This window comes from Coffea arabica, chromosome 10e (assembly GCF_036785885.1).
Source record: "Coffea arabica cultivar ET-39 chromosome 10e, Coffea Arabica ET-39 HiFi, whole genome shotgun sequence".
Lineage (NCBI taxonomy): Eukaryota > Viridiplantae > Streptophyta > Magnoliopsida > Gentianales > Rubiaceae > Coffea > Coffea arabica.
Genome location: NC_092328.1, coordinates 43,561,771 through 43,578,704, shown reverse-complemented (window position 1 = coordinate 43,578,704; position 16,934 = coordinate 43,561,771). Strand labels below are relative to the sequence as shown.

At 37.7% G+C, this 16,934-nt stretch overlaps 1 protein-coding gene across 4 annotated transcripts; it reads right to left on the bottom strand.

Moving 5' to 3' along the window:
- Window positions 1-3,086: 3,086 nt before the first annotated feature.
- On the bottom strand, window positions 3,087-15,836 carry LOC140014984 (uncharacterized). Of its 4 annotated transcripts, XR_011821734.1 has the most exons (4): window positions 15,157-15,774; window positions 13,973-14,028; window positions 4,197-4,252; window positions 3,087-3,458 (listed from the first exon to the last, which is right to left on the bottom strand). XR_011821734.1 is itself a non-coding variant. In XM_072066735.1 (3 exons), the coding sequence occupies exon 3, from the start codon at window positions 12,594-12,596 to the stop codon at window positions 12,021-12,023; it is 576 nt and encodes a 191-aa protein (XP_071922836.1). In that variant the 5' UTR covers window positions 12,597-12,598; window positions 13,973-14,028; window positions 15,157-15,836; the 3' UTR covers window positions 11,783-12,020. The 4 variants fall into 4 exon arrangements, 1 of the variants encoding a protein (XP_071922836.1); XR_011821733.1 differs by lacking the exons at window positions 13,973-14,028; window positions 15,157-15,774 and adding an exon at window positions 5,381-6,058; XM_072066735.1 differs by lacking the exons at window positions 3,087-3,458; window positions 4,197-4,252 and adding an exon at window positions 11,783-12,598 and having other exon boundaries at window positions 15,157-15,836.
- Window positions 15,837-16,934: the final 1,098 nt, after the last annotated feature.

The window sequence follows — 16,934 nt, the reverse complement described above, 5'->3', positions numbered from 1 at the left end:
TTCTTCCTCCTCCCTCCTCTACCACCATCACTACACCTCCACCTTCTCCTCTCTCCTCTCCTCCCTTCCCCTTCTCCTCCTCTCTCTTTATCCCTTTTCCTCTCCCTTCCCCTTCTCCTCCTCTCTCTTTCCTTGCAACCCCCTTCCCTCCCATTTCCCCTTCTAGTCAAGGCTCTCTCAACCTTTTGTTTTGTTTGATGTTTCTCGTTCTTTTTTTTCAGTCCATTTAGTAATTTTTTTAAAACATCCTAAAAGGTTCCATGTTAGCACATTTCAAACTTCTACCTATTGATGCCAATTTGTGTTTCGAGAAAGCAAACAGTCCAATTTCTAACCATCTAATGGAAGCATAGGACAAGTTTATTTTATTTTTTTTAAATGTCTTCCCTTTTTATTTACAAGTAGAGGTAAATAATTATATGGGGCCTCCCTCATGGCCTCTTTCGTTTTTCCTTCTTACTTGGCTTGGGAGATGGTGGAGATAGGGATGGGGGGTTGTTCTTTGATGGAATTTTGGAGAAAGAGGTGATGGTGATGATGTGTGGTGAATAGTGGCAGTGGGTGAAAAAAAGAAAAATGGGATAATAATTAGTAATTCTTTACATAATTTTTCTACTTTCGTAAGTTGGATTTAAAATTGTACATGTTTTTTAAGTTGTTTTTTGAGTGTTACTGTAGACTCTAAAAACAAAAATAGTTTTTCAAAAAAAGTGCTAATCCAAACAGAGTAAAAAGTTGTGATACAATTCCTGTGAGATTTAACATGTATAAATTTAGAATTTTTTACAATTGATTACAAAGTAAAAATAAAAAGCACAAAGAAAGCAATAATGGACCAGTCCATGTGAAAAAAGACAAATTCTAGAACAAAACCAAAAAAACCCCAAAAAAGCTTAGGGAAGGGACCAAACACCATCACCATGTGCAACTCCCACTTTTTCTATAGGAGAAGAAGAAGGAGGAGGTTACTGTTAACAATTTGTAATTTTCTGTAACAACAAATAACAAGGGTGAGTTTCAATGTTTCACTGTGTATAAATAACTTGAATGTGAATTCACAGTGCAAATGCAATACAACATAGTAGAGAGACTCTTGACCGGCACTTTGAGGGCAGAAAGCACAATTTGGGAATAGAATAGGTCAGCTGTAGAAGCTCCAATTGTTTTAGCAATTGCCAATTTGCAGTAGTTTTGTGACTTTTGTCGACAAAACTAAGGTGAAAATTTTGTGGCCTCAAGCGGCATTGGAAGCGAAAAGGCAATTATTGGCTGAAAATTGATTAGAAATCCAACGGATCAAGAAAACCCAACAACAAATAATTATTGCCATTAACACAAGATAAGAAAGCATTCTAAAGCCGGTAAGGACAAAAACCCAACCCTCTAGTGTCTATTTTTTGTGGCAGCAAAGAAATAAAAAGAAGCATCAGGGCAATTGTACTCTTATATTACTTTGTTATACTCACAAATTTTATTGATGTACATCAATTCAATTCATAAATACGATTGTATATGTAAATATATATCAATTGTACCTAATTGCATCTAAATCAATGCTATTTGTCCCAATTCATATAGTCAGCATACTTTCAGTTGCCAAATTTTGGAACTAAGAAAAAGCCAAAAAACCATTCATCGAGTCAAGATTAGAAAGAAAATGACGATTTAAAAGAAAGTTATACCATCTAAATTAGCTTTTTTTTAGTATAAGTGGGAGGGTTTGAATTCGAAACCTCTCGTTTATCTCCTCCCCGCCAAACCATCAAATTCATCTCTCTTCCCATCTAAACTTAGCTTGCTTAATATCAATGTAGTAATATTTTGGGAGGAACTGAATTAACACTTTTCCTTCTTAAATCTGAACACTGTACGAGTTTTAATAGGTATTACTACAAATCACTAATGCATCAAGCTCTAAATTTTGGATGATGTGGATTTAATCTACTATTATGTTCGTAGGAACAAATGCAAAGAGCCAGTAAAGTCATGCTCATTTGTTATTGGCCAACTTAAACAAAGGGTTTAAAAGGATATGCAATAAATTTAAAATCTATTATTATTATTTTTTTTTTTTGGCAAAATCTACCATGCTATATACTATGAATCTATGATAATTAATAGACAGTAAAAGTTGTTAGTATGGAAACCAAAACTCATTAATGAGGTGAGCCAATGTGGTGGGCTGCTCATGTAAATTGGTCTCCACCATGAATGTAGGAAGGTATTTCTTAAGAGGTATTTGTACCAACATTTTAATAGTAGGTATTAACCTATAGATTGTATAAAGTAGTATTAAAAAAATATAAAATTTTTCACTTGGCTCAAAAAAGTTATTGAGTCGAGTATAATTGGAAATTCAATCAAATTTTTAGACTGTCCAAAAGTAGAACATGCATTTACAATATAGGTTATTAAGAAGAAGATTCTTTTGGCAATAAGCTTAACTATCAAAAAAATGAAATTAGTTTTTACATGATTACTCTAGCAATTTAAACAATTTAAATTTTAAGGTTTTTTTAAAGTTTTATCACAATTGAAAGTTTTACATAAACTTGATGTAGACAAATATTCATGATTACTTTCGATATAAATCTTGATGACTATTTGGTTTTTTAGGAGTTACATATTATTTTAACAAGTCAAGTTATCTCATTTAAGTTTTTTAGGTTTTTTAAGTTATGGTATCAAAGGTAAGTACACCAAAATGGAAATACTATCAGAATAACCAAAGGCTAAATTACTATTATTTTTTGAAAAAGTTTCACGTCTAAATATAGATGGAGTGTTATGCATCTATATTGAACATTTGTATAATAGGAAATCTCTCATATCCAAGCTTTTTATTACTATTGAAATAGGGCTGGCAATTTCCGATACTACTTGAAACACGGCACGAACTAAACACAAAATTAATAGGTTTGAATTGAGATTTCACGGGTTTGGGTCAAAATCGGGTCAAACTCAATGAATGCGGAAAGAAAATAGGTCGAATTCCGACCCCACTTCCCCCTGAGGCGAACCAAAGGGTTGGCGGGCCGTCTGCCCACCTCTCGCCAGGACTCACGCGAGCAATCTAACCCGAATCCTTTCGAAGAATAAACTAATCTATTACAAAACGGTTTTTTTTTTTTTTCCCCGAATAGAATCATACCTAAAGCCACATTAACTTTAAAGATAGCTATGATAAAAATAACTAGTCGAGGGCTTTAAACGACCTACATGCTAAAACCGAAGTATAAGTCGTACCCATCAAAACAGATAAATACATAAATCCATAATACAACTTACAAGCCAAGTAGTCAAATTAGGGTTTACACATTTTCCAGCTTCAAGTGGCAATCCAAGAAGGAAAATACACTATCCCAAATAACACATTACAGCCCACAGAATAAGTTATAGAATTCAGATACAGTCCAAAAGAAAAACTTAAGTAGCATCCAACTCTCAGTTTCCAGAACCTGTTAAGGAAAACAATAAACGTGGGGTGAGCTAAAGCTCAGTGGTGCCCCAAAACATGCAATCACATAATTTCAAACAGCGATTAATAACTGCATAAATTTAAACAGTTAGAAAAGCGTATAACAGCACAAGGTAGGATACGTGGGCTCTCAGGAGCCATTTTTCCTCGCTTGATCACCAATTATCGTAGTTGACCCTCCGTCAACTCTCACTACTTATGGTCCATGTAGATCCACTTATTTTAATCCTAACCCGTCACCGTTCATACTTCTGCTTCGGGCCCGACTTCGTCTACCGACGCAGTATACTCGAGATATACCCGTATAAAATTTAGTCGAGGGATTCATCCAATGACGTGATTGCAATCAGATACACGCGTCGAGGAATTCACCAAACAACGTGATTGCAATCAGATACACGCGTCGAGGGATTCACCCAAATGACTTTTGTAGTTAGATTCACGCGTCGAGGGATTCACCCAACGACGTAACTACATTTAGATTCATGGTAGTTGGATACAAGAGTCGAGGGATTCACCCAACGACGCAACTCCATTTTTGAATCAAAGATTTAGGAGAAACTATTTTGCACCAGTCACCACTCGAACGGCTAGTGTGATAAAGTACACACAGCTCACTTCGATGGATCAGAAACCAATTTTTTTTTTTCAACTTATCACATAACAAGTCAAGGAAGCACTTTAAACGATTAGGCATAGAACAAGCAGGGACACTCACCAAGAGTGGAGTTCAGATATCAAGTTGGGGATCGAAATCCGCGTCCTCGAAAAACCCTAAAAACCAGAATTTGAAACTATAAGTTTCTACTTAGTTTTTAAGCTTAAAGTCATTAAGGTATATTTAATATAGTACTAGTTCACTTTAAAAATTCACAGACAGCAGTACACATGGAGGAAAAATACAAAATTTCTACAGGACAAAGGCCTATGGTTCTAGTTTCAAACGCCACTGACGGCGCCTTAAACGGATTTTCCTACACCAAGATATCAACCTTTTATTGAGACTGGTCAGGGCATCCGAAAATCTGAAATTTCCATTTTTCACTTGTGAAAATTCCTTTTTCTCTTTTAACACCAAAATGTTTTTATTCAAACCATCTTTATACTTCTTATAGAACTTCAAAACAATATTTTCCAGGCATTGACATCCATTATATGTCCAAGAAAATTTCCAAAATCCAAGTTGATATTTCAACTCAACTTTCGGCAGCCACAAGAAAGTTTCCAGCATTTGTATACCCACATGTTTGGTTAAATCATTCAAGATATCAAATATTTCCTTGCTAAACAAATTATACAATTTAAACTTACAACCCTATTGTACTTCCAAACCATCATACTTCCAGGAAAATAAAATAAATTACCAAAAACCAATTAAACTCCAAAAACAAACTGAAATTGCTGGTTCAACCTGGCTAGCGGCCTCCAACATTTTCCAGCCACCAATACGCTTTATATCAAATTTTCCCTTGGTTTAAACATGGTGCTAGGTACTCAGTTTCAGCATATAAACACCTAGTTAGTTGCTAAAAATTCCACTTCAAAACCAGGTTCATATAACAAATAAATAATAACAAAAATCAGAAATCTCATCCAACTAGTCACGGTTGCATTAATGCATGAAGGGCATTCTGTTTTCATTTCATTTTCGGGTTTTAAACATGCCTTTAAACTCTCGATTTAGCTATCTAATATGATTATAAGCTTAAACCACAAAATTAACATCAAATAAACCAGATCAAAGAGGAAATATCATATCAAATTCTCGGCAGAACTTTTACTTCCAAAGCAGAATTTTTTTTCTAAGACCTTGATTTCAATAACCGGCTGCTTAAAATTACCTGCAACCTTTGATAAGACTTCCTCTAATAATACTTAACTTAATTAGCCCAGAAATTTTACCTCAGATACACTCCAAACCTACGCACAGAAATCTGGAATTTTCTTCTTTCCCCTCGGCTATCACGCACCCGGTTTGGTCCTGCGTTCACTTTGCAGCTGGAAATGGTGTTGTGATGAAGGTGGTTGCAGTTGGTGGATGTTAGTCTGTGGTTGACAAAGGTGGTGATGGTTCCCTGGTCTTTTCCCTCAGCTTACGGATTAGCAAGAAAAGAAACAAGAAGCTCGGTTCTCTCTCTCTCTCTCTTGCTCCCCTTTGTCGAAGAAACCCAAGCTGTAGTCCTCACTCTCTCTTGTTCTCGGACTAAGACAGAGGAAGAGCTGAGATGGTTTTGTGGAAAGAAAGTGTAGTGTTTGGAGTGAGGTTTTGCAGAGGAAATGGAATTGGTGAAGGTGGTGTCTCGGTATTAGATAGGAGGAATGGTTTTGTGTTATAAGAAAGGTTTGGTAGTATGAAGGTATTGTGGGGCCGTGTGAACTGAAGAGACTGTATCGTGGTTTACTTGTGCAGAGAATGAATTGACGTTGAGGCTTGTGTTTGTGAATTGGAATTGTGGTTTGAGATGTGAAATAAAGCAAATGGTTTACGGTAGTGATATGAAAAAGGATTGAATGTTATTAGATAGTATAGTGGTGCCGTGGTTTTAATGATGTGAAATAAAGAGACTGGTATTGTGTGCCGTGGTCTTGAGAGAAAGGATTGCGTGTGTAAGAATAGGTAGCGTATCGCATTAGATAAAACGTGATTGGCCAGAAGCTGCGGTGATTAAATTTGGTTGTCAGAGATTTCGTTTGGTTTGCATTGAAAGGTAAGGTAAGGGTAATTTAGTCTTTTCACTTTATTCCCTAACCTCGACTTAATTTCGCAAATCCGACTTAATTCTAAAAATTATTCCCAAGTGTGATTCAAACGCCTAATTATACTCTAACATACCTAAACCATTTTTATCGGATAATTATCGATTAAACTTGAATATTAAGGTTCCTAGTAATTCTTATATTATTTAGCGATTAAATTAGTCATTAAAATTTCCAATTATTATTTCTCAAGTAATAGAGTTAGTCTAACTCGAAATTTATCGATTTAGTAAAATAAGGTCAAGTGAAACAATAATTGCATCCACGGGTATCAATTTGCACACAAAATTATTTTTACACACTTATTTAAAAACAAAGAAAGATAATAATATATTTATCGAAATTTTCACACCTAAAGCATGTTTAACATATTAGAATCATATTTATCTAAAATTCATTGATTTCTATCTTAACACGGAAATTCTTATTAACATTTAACATTAGCATCTAATTAAAATTAATCATAGGAATTAAACAATTTATTTTAAGATCATAATTCTAATTACTCAAGTATCAATACTTTAGGATTTAAAGACTTAAGTATTCCTACATTTAATATTAGGGCAAAAATAAATCTCACCCTAAAGATATTAATTTAGTCTATTAAGACCAAGAAATATCATAAACTAGAAAATTATATTATTTTTCACGTAAACCTATTTTTACATACTTAATTGCAAACAAGTAAAAGTAATGCTCGAAATTATTAAGAAATAAAAGAAATGCAAATAAAATATGCACTAGTTTATATATCCATTTTTCAGGGTTCTCACATCCTCCCCTCCTTACAAGAATTTTGTCCTCAAAATTCACACTTTCCTAAGAAAATAAAACAGGGTACTTTTTCTGCATTTCTTCCTCCAATTCCCAAGTTGCTTCCTCAAGTCCATGATTTCTCCATAGAACCTTCACCAGAGGAATTTTCTTATTCCTCAGTTCCTTTATTTCACTTTCCAAAATCTTGACTGGTCCTTCTTCATACGTTAAGGTCTCATCCACTTCAATTCCCTCCAATGGCAGCACATGACTTGGGTCTGAATAATATTTCTTAAGCATGGAAACGTGAAATACATCGTGAACCTTAGCCATGCTTGCAGGTAACTTCAGCTGATATGCTACTTTCCCAACTCGCTTCAAAATTTCGAAAGGTCCGATATACCTTGGCTTTAGCTTCTTACCTTTTTTAGGTACTACTCCGCTCTTCAAGGGTTTAATTCTTAGGAAGACCTTGTCTCCTACTTCGAATTCCAAATCTTTCCTCCTTGTGTCGGCGTAGCTTTTCTGTCTACTCTGAGCGGCTTGAAGCTTTTCCCTAATAAGTTTCACTTTCTCCTGGGCCTCTTCTATCCAAGGTATCGCTGTTGGATCTACAATCTTCTTCTCTCCTATTTCATCCCAATGAATCGGAGATCGACACCTTCTCCCATACAAAGCTTCATAAGGTGCCATTTGAATGGAGGCCTGATAACTGTTGTTATAAGCAAATTCTACTAAGGTCATATAATTACTCCATTTACCTCCAAAATCCAATATACACGACCTCAGCAAATCCTCCAAAGTTTGAATTGTTCTTTCCGATTGCCCATCAGTTTGGGGATGATATGCAATACTAAATTTCAACTTAGTCCCCAAAGACTCCTGAAATTTTTGCCAAAAACGTGAGACAAACCTTGGGTCTCGGTCAGACACGATACTTACAGGAATACCATGTAATCTTAGGATCTCTTCTGTGTACAACTTGACCAGTTTTTCCAAAGAAAAGCTCATGCTTACAGGCAGGAAATGTGCAGACTTAGTGAGTCGGTCAACTATTACCCAAATTGCATCGAATCCTTTTTGACTTCTAGGTAGTCCCGTTACAAAATCCATTGTGATATGTTCCCATTTCCATTCAGGGATTTCTAACGGTTGCAATAAACCAGAGGGCTTCTGATGCTCAGCTTTTACTTGTTGGCAGATCAAACATCTTTGAACAAATTCCGCCACATTTTTTTTTAAACCGTCCCACCAGTACAATCCCTTCACATCATGATACATCTTGGTCACACCTGGATGTATAGTATATCTCGATCGATGTGATTCTTCTAAAATTTCTTTTCTTATCTCTTCATTTGCCGGAACCACAATTCGATCTCGAAACCTCAATACACCTTCAGACCCTAATTTAAAATCTAGGGTTTCCCCTTTTTGCATTTTCTCCAAATTCTTTTGAATCACAGGGTCCGTTTTCTGGGCCTCCTTGATACGCTCTAATAATGGTGATTTTAACGATAAGTTCCCAAATAAAACCTTCAATTTCTCCAAGCGAGGGTTCCAACTGCTTATTTCTTCTAGCATGTCCCACTCTTTAACCATTAACCCTGCTACTTGGGCCTTTCTACTTAGAGCGTCAGCTACCACATTAGCTTTTCCTGGGTGGTAATTAATAGAACAGTCATAATCTTCCAAAAATTCTACCCATCGCCTTTGTCTCAAATTTAATTCCTTCTGGGAAAACAAGTACTTAAGGCTCTTATGGTCCGTATAAACCTCAAAAGTCACGCCATACAAGTAGTGTCTCCATTTCTTCAAGGCGAAAATCACTGCTGCTAACTCTAAGTCATGAGTTGGGTAGTTTTGTTCGTGGGGCTTCAGTCTCCTGGAAGCATAAGCAATCACTTTACCATTTTGCATTAAAACACATCCTAGACCTTCTCCGGAAGCATCGGAGTACACGGCATAACCTTCACCTCCATCAGGTAACACCAAAACAGGAGCGGATGTCAATCGCTTCTTTAACTCCTGAAAACTTGACTCGCACTTAGGAGTCCAAATGAACCTATTCCCTTTCTTGGTTAACTCAGTCATGGGTCCAGCAATCTTTGAAAAATCCTTGATAAATCGCCTATAATAGCCTGCTAATCCCAAGAAACTTCTAATTTCAGTTGGAGTTTCTGGCTGCTTCCAATTCATAACGGCCTCAACTTTTGCCGGATCCACGGCAATTCCATCTTTGGAAATCTTGTGCCCTAGAAAAGATATTTCATCCAACCAAAACTCGCACTTGCTAAATTTGGCATACAATTTATGTTCTCTTAATATCTGCAAAACTGTCTCCAGGTGTTTAACATGTTCCTCTCGAGTCTTAGAGTATATCAAGATATCATCGATGAAAACCACTACAAACTGATCCAGATACTTCTTAAAGACTCTTTGCATTAAATCCATGAATGCCGCTGGTGCATTAGTTAGACCAAAAGGCATGACTGCGAATTCAAAATGTCCATACCTCGTACTAAAAGCAGTCTTGGGTATGTCCTCCTTTTTAATCTTCAATTGGTAATACCCTTGCCTCAAGTCCAGCTTAGAGAAAACTACTGATCCTTGCAGTTGGTCGAACAAACTATCTATCAACGGCAGAGGGTATTTATTCTTAATGGTAATCTCATTTAACCCTCGATAATCAATACATAATCTCAAGCTTCCGTCCTTTTTCTTAACAAACAGAACGGGTGCTCCCCATGGTGAATCACTCTCCTTTACAAAACCCTTCTCCAAGAGGTCTTGCAATTGAATTTTCAACTCCTTCAGCTCGGCAGGAGCCATTCGGTACGGAGTTTTTGAAATTGGAGCCGATCCAGGCACTAAGTCAATCCTAAACTCCACTTCTCTTTCCGGCGGTAGAGTCTTTAGCTCCTCAGGAAAAACATCAGGAAATTCTTGTACCACTGGTACATCTTCCAACTTCGCTTGATCACTAGGAGCATTAATCATGAAAGCTAAGAAACCTTGAGCTCCTTTTGACAACATTTTACTTGCCCGTATCCCTGAAATCATAGCAGATGAGGCTAACCTACCCTTAACATCTAACCTCAGAGTTGCTTCTCCAGGTATACAAAATTCCACCACTTTTGCTCGGCAATCAAGCTTAGCATGATACTGGGCTAGGAAATCCATTCCTATGATAACATCGTACCCTTTTATGTCCAAACTGATTAGATCCACTAGCGTTTTACGCTCTCCAATCCAGAATTCACAATTCTTATAAGCTAAGCTAGCGATTATCCTCTTATTACCCATTGGTGTCTTAACTTCAAGATCGAAGGGTAACCTAACAGGTCTCACATCTATTCCAGACATAAATGATGGATTTACGAATGAATGAGTTGCACCAGGGTCAATTAACACTTTAGCTAGTCGATGAAAAATGGGAAGAGTACCTTCCACGACTTCCGAGGAATCAGGTACAGGTTGGTCATCTATAGCATACACCCTGGCAGGAACTGTTGGCCGGCTCCCTCCAGAAGTGTTTGGCCTAGCATTTGGATTACCCCACTCCTGAATTTTTGGACATCCAGCAATTTGGTGCTCGCCACTTCCGCATTTCAGGCACTTCCCTTGCTTCTTCCAGCAACCATCTATAGTATGGCCAGGTTTCTTACAAAATGCACAATTCATTTGGGGAACTATTGCTCGACCTCCTTGCGAGATATTCCTAAGTTGTCCCCTTCCAATCGGTCCCATTCGGGTTCCATTATTCCGTCCCCCTGCATTCCTGGCCCCGTTTCCTCTTGCTTGGGCTCCTCGTGGTGCTCCAGGGTTATTCGCCCCAAAGGTCCCTCGGACCATTTTGGCCGGTGGAGTATTTCCATAAGTCGGCTCCCGACTACTGCTAGGAGCAAATCTTTTCTTAGCCTGAAAAGATTTCACTTGAGCCCGAGCTACTTCAACTCTCTGGTCTTTTTCGATAGCATCTGCAAAGGTATCAATCCTTACAGCAGCTAAACCTTCCTGTATTTCTACATTCAGACCTTGCACAAACCTTCTAACTCGCCTTTGTTCCGTGGTTACCAATTCAGGAGCAAAACGGGATAGTTTTGTGAACTGGACTTCATATTCGGCGACACTCATCGCCCCTTGCTTACATTTTATGAAGTCATCCTCCCTCTTTTCTTGGATAAGAGGTGGAAGAAATTTGGCATTGAACTCCCTTGTGAAGTTTGCCCAAGTCCTTGGAGTATGATTTCTGTCCCAATTAGTCCTTACCAGATTCCACCAGGAGCGAGCAGCTCCCTCGAACTGGAATGCGGCAAAAGTTACCTGCCGCTCTTCCGTGTAGTTTAAAGCTGCGAAGATGTCGGAGATTCTCTCCCACCATCCCTCAGCTATATCAGGTTCGGGTCCTCCATAGAACTTAGGAGGTCCAAATTTCAAAAACCTCTCCAGCGCCCGATCCTCAGAATCGGTTGGGCCTCCTTGGCGGTGCACTGGCCCAGAGGCTTGATGTTCAGTCAAGCGCTCCAAGACATCAGTAATACGGTTAATTGCGGTGGCCACTTGATCTCCGGCCACTCCCTCTTGCCCTTGGTTTTGGTTGACCTCGGGTTCCCTATCACCACCCGCTTCCGGGTGTTGTCTACGGGGTCTCCCACGGCCTCTTCCTACTATTTGGCGATCCATTGCCTAATTATGCCTATTACGGAAGGGTAAGATAATTAGGCAAAAATTTTATTTATTACTAATCATTATTATCCGTTAGGTGATTAAAATCAACATGGTAACAGAGGAAAAAGGAAATGAAACACTTAACATATATTTCCGTGGAATCAGTCATACAATCAGCAAGTTGGAACATTTCCAAAGGTGAGGCACATAAGTTAGCGAAAATACATACAAATAATCCCTTAAGCACAAAATTAGGGATATGGTGCCTCGGAAGCAAGTCATTCACCTAGACAAAACTTGATGACTTGACTAATGTCCCTTTTCTAATCCTATATATCCGATACTGTCAAGTCAACCTAATCTAACCCTCAGCAGGGCTATCAGGAGCGACATCCTCAGCCGGATCCTCCTCCGGATCCTCCTCCGAGTCCTCCTCCGGATCCTCCTCCGGGTCCTCCTCGGCACCTGCCGGCTCATCCTCCTGAAGGTAACTAGTGGCCTCATCCATAAGCATAGAAGCATCAGCCATGATGCCAGCACTTCTATCTCTGATCCCCTCAGCAAGTCGGGTCACTCTGGACCTCTGTCGCTCTATCTCCAATCGAGCAATCTCCAGCATATTATGCTCAGCAGTTAGCCTAATCTCCAAGTCGGCTATGCGATCGAACTGAGTATCCACCATAATACTCAGCTCCTCCACATCCTGGGTCAAGGTGTGGTTAGCGTCCCACAAGTGGCGGCGCTCATCATCTAGGGATAACACCAAGTCGTTGGGGTAGGCATATGTGACTCTGCACTGGCATCTAGGTTGCCTATCAGCAGGCGAGTATCGAACTCTACCTCCTCCACCTCGAGGCCTATAGGAAATGGATCTCAGCGGCTCTACATGTCCATTAGCCGCGCCATTACCATTAACGTGTCCATTACCATTCTCCATACCTGCAAAATAATCAATACTTAAAGGTTAGAACTTAAATAGCTAACTGGATCATACATTACTTAAGGTATTTCTAATGATCTCAAAACTTATTCCTAGAGAGGATTAGGGTTTCTAACACAACTAATATGTCTTTCAAATAACTTCTCTAACCTAGGCTCTGATACCACCTGTGGCGACCCCACTTCCCCTTGAGGCGAACCAAAGGGTTGGCGGGCCGTCTGCCCAGCTCTCGCCAGGACTCACGCGAGCAATCTAACCCGAATCCTTTCGAAGAATAAACTAATCTATTACAAAACGGTTTTTTTTTTTCCCCGAATAGAATCATACCTAAAGCCACATTAACTTTAAAGATAGCTATGATAAAAATAACTAGTCGAGGGCTTTAAACGACCTACATGCTAAAACCGAAGTATAAGTCGTACCCATCAAAACAGATAAATACATAAATCCATAATACAACTTACAAGCCAAGTAGTCAAATTAGGGTTTACACATTTTCCAGTTTCAAGTGGCAATCCAAGAAGGAAAATACACTATCCCAAATAACACATTACAGCCCACAGAATAAGTTATAGAATTCAGATACAGTCCAAAAGAAAAACTTAAGTAGCATCCAACTCTCAGTTTCCAGAACCTGTTAAGGAAAACAATAAACGTGGGGTGAGCTAAAGCTCAGTGGTGCCCCAAAACATGCAATCACATAATTTCAAACAGCGATTAATAACTGCATAAATTTAAACAGTTAGAAAAGCGTATAACAGCACAAGGTAGGATACGTGGGCTCTCAGGAGCCATTTTTCCTCGCTTGATCACCAATTATCGTAGTTGACCCTCCGTCAACTCTCACTACTTATGGTCCATGTAGATCCACTTATTTTAATCCTAACCCGTCACCGTTCATACTTCTGCTTCGGGCCCGACTTCGTCTACCGACGCAGTATACTCGAGATATACCCGTATAAAATTTAGTCGAGGGATTCATCCAATGACGTGATTGCAATCAGATACACGCGTCGAGGAATTCACCAAACAACGTGATTGCAATCAGATACACGCGTCGAGGGATTCACCCAAATGACTTTTGTAGTTAGATTCACGCGTCGAGGGATTCACCCAACGACGTAACTACATTTAGATTCATGGTAGTTGGATACAAGAGTCGAGGGATTCACCCAACGACGCAACTCCATTTTTGAATCAAAGATTTAGGAGAAACTATTTTGCACCAGTCACCACTCGAACGGCTAGTGTGATAAAGTACACACAGCTCACTTCGATGGATCAGAAACCAATTTTTTTTTTTTCAACTTATCACATAACAAGTCAAGGAAGCACTTTAAACGATTAGGCATAGAACAAGCAGGGACACTCACCAAGAGTGGAGTTCAGATATCAAGTTGGGGATCGAAATCCGCGTCCTCGAAAAACCCTAAAAACCAGAATTTGAAACTATAAGTTTCTACTTAGTTTTTAAGCTTAAAGTCATTAAGGTATATTTAATATAGTACTAGTTCACTTTAAAAATTCACAGACAGCAGTACACATGGAGGAAAAATACAAAATTTCTACAGGACAAAGGCCTATGGTTCTAGTTTCAAACGCCACTGACGGCGCCTTAAACGGATTTTCCTACACCAAGATATCAACCTTTTATTGAGACTGGTCAGGGCATCCGAAAATCTGAAATTTCCATTTTTCACTTGTGAAAATTCCTTTTTCTCTTTTAACACCAAAATGTTTTTATTCAAACCATCTTTATACTTCTTATAGAACTTCAAAACAATATTTTCCAGGCATTGACATCCATTATATGTCCAAGAAAATTTCCAAAATCCAAGTTGATATTTCAACTCAACTTTCGGCAGCCACAAGAAAGTTTCCAGCATTTGTATACCCACATGTTTGGTTAAATCATTCAAGATATCAAATATTTCCTTGCTAAACAAATTATACAATTTAAACTTACAACCCTATTGTACTTCCAAACCATCATACTTCCAGGAAAATAAAATAAATTACCAAAAACCAATTAAACTCCAAAAACAAACTGAAATTGCTGGTTCAACCTGGCTAGCGGCCTCCAACATTTTCCAGCCACCAATACGCTTTATATCAAATTTTCCCTTGGTTTAAACATGGTGCTAGGTACTCAGTTTCAGCATATAAACACCTAGTTAGTTGCTAAAAATTCCACTTCAAAACCAGGTTCATATAACAAATAAATAATAACAAAAATCAGAAATCTCATCCAACTAGTCACGGTTGCATTAATGCATGAAGGGCATTCTGTTTTCATTTCATTTTCGGGTTTTAAACATGCCTTTAAACTCTCGATTTAGCTATCTAATATGATTATAAGCTTAAACCACAAAATTAACATCAAATAAACCAGATCAAAGAGGAAATATCATATCAAATTCTCGGCAGAACTTTTACTTCCAAAGCAGAATTTTTTTTCTAAGACCTTGATTTCAATAACCGGCTGCTTAAAATTACCTGCAACCTTTGATAAGACTTCCTCTAATAATACTTAACTTAATTAGCCCAGAAATTTTACCTCAGATACACTCCAAACCTACGCACAGAAATCTGGAATTTTCTTCTTTCCCCTCGGCTATCACGCACCCGGTTTGGTCCTGCGTTCACTTTGCAGCTGGAAATGGTGTTGTGATGAAGGTGGTTGCAGTTGGTGGATGTTAGTCTGTGGTTGACAAAGGTGGTGATGGTTCCCTGGTCTTTTCCCTCAGCTTACGGATTAGCAAGAAAAGAAACAAGAAGCTCGGTTCTCTCTCTCTCTCTCTTGCTCCCCTTTGTCGAAGAAACCCAAGCTGTAGTCCTCACTCTCTCTTGTTCTCGGACTAAGACAGAGGAAGAGCTGAGATGGTTTTGTGGAAAGAAAGTGTAGTGTCTGGAGTGAGGTTTTGCAGAGGAAATGGAATTGGTGAAGGTGGTGTCTCGGTATTAGATAGGAGGAATGGTTTTGTGTTATAAGAAAGGTTTGGTAGTATGAAGGTATTGTGGGGCCGTGTGAACTGAAGAGACTGTATCGTGGTTTACTTGTGCAGAGAATGAATTGACGTTGAGGCTTGTGTTTGTGAATTGGAATTGTGGTTTGAGATGTGAAATAAAGCAAATGGTTTACGGTAGTGATATGAAAAAGGATTGAATGTTATTAGATAGTATAGTGGTGCCGTGGTTTTAATGATGTGAAATAAAGAGACTGGTATTGTGTGCCGTGGTCTTGAGAGAAAGGATTGCGTGTGTAAGAATAGGTAGCGTATCGCATTAGATAAAACGTGATTGGCCAGAAGCTGCGGTGATTAAATTTGGTTGTCAGAGATTTCGTTTGGTTTGCATTGAAAGGTAAGGTAAGGGTAATTTAGTCTTTTCACTTTATTCCCTAACCTCGACTTAATTTCGCAAATCCGACTTAATTCTAAAAATTATTCCCAAGTGTGATTCAAACGCCTAATTATACTCTAACATACCTAAACCATTTTTATCGGATAATTATCGATTAAACTTGAATATTAAGGTTCCTAGTAATTCTTATATTATTTAGCGATTAAATTAGTCATTAAAATTTCCAATTATTATTTCTCAAGTAATAGAGTTAGTCTAACTCGAAATTTATCGATTTAGTAAAATAAGGTCAAGTGAAACAATAATTGCATCCACGGGTATCAATTTGCACACAAAATTATTTTTACACACTTATTTAAAAACAAAGAAAGATAATAATATATTTATCGAAATTTTCACACCTAAAGCATGTTTAACATATTAGAATCATATTTATCTAAAATTCATTGATTTCTATCTTAACACGGAAATTCTTATTAACATTTAACATTAGCATCTAATTAAAATTAATCATAGGAATTAAACAATTTATTTTAAGATCATAATTCTAATTACTCAAGTATCAATACTTTAGGATTTAAAGACTTAAGTATTCCTACATTTAATATTAGGGCAAAAATAAATCTCACCCTAAAGATATTAATTTAGTCTATTAAGACCAAGAAATATCATAAACTAGAAAATTATATTATTTTTCACGTAAACCTATTTTTACATACTTAATTGCAAACAAGTAAAAGTAATGCTCGAAATTATTAAGAAATAAAAGAAATGCAAATAAAATATGCACTAGTTTATATATCCATTTTTCAGGGTTCTCACAAAAACTTTACTCAACACATATAGCAAAATACTTTGCTATTTCAATTGATTATTTAAATTGTGTTATGGTTTAGAGCCTAGTTTTGGAAAATAAATAATAATTAAATAGAACCTTGTTTTAAAATGGAAAATTTGTCAAATTGGTCCCTT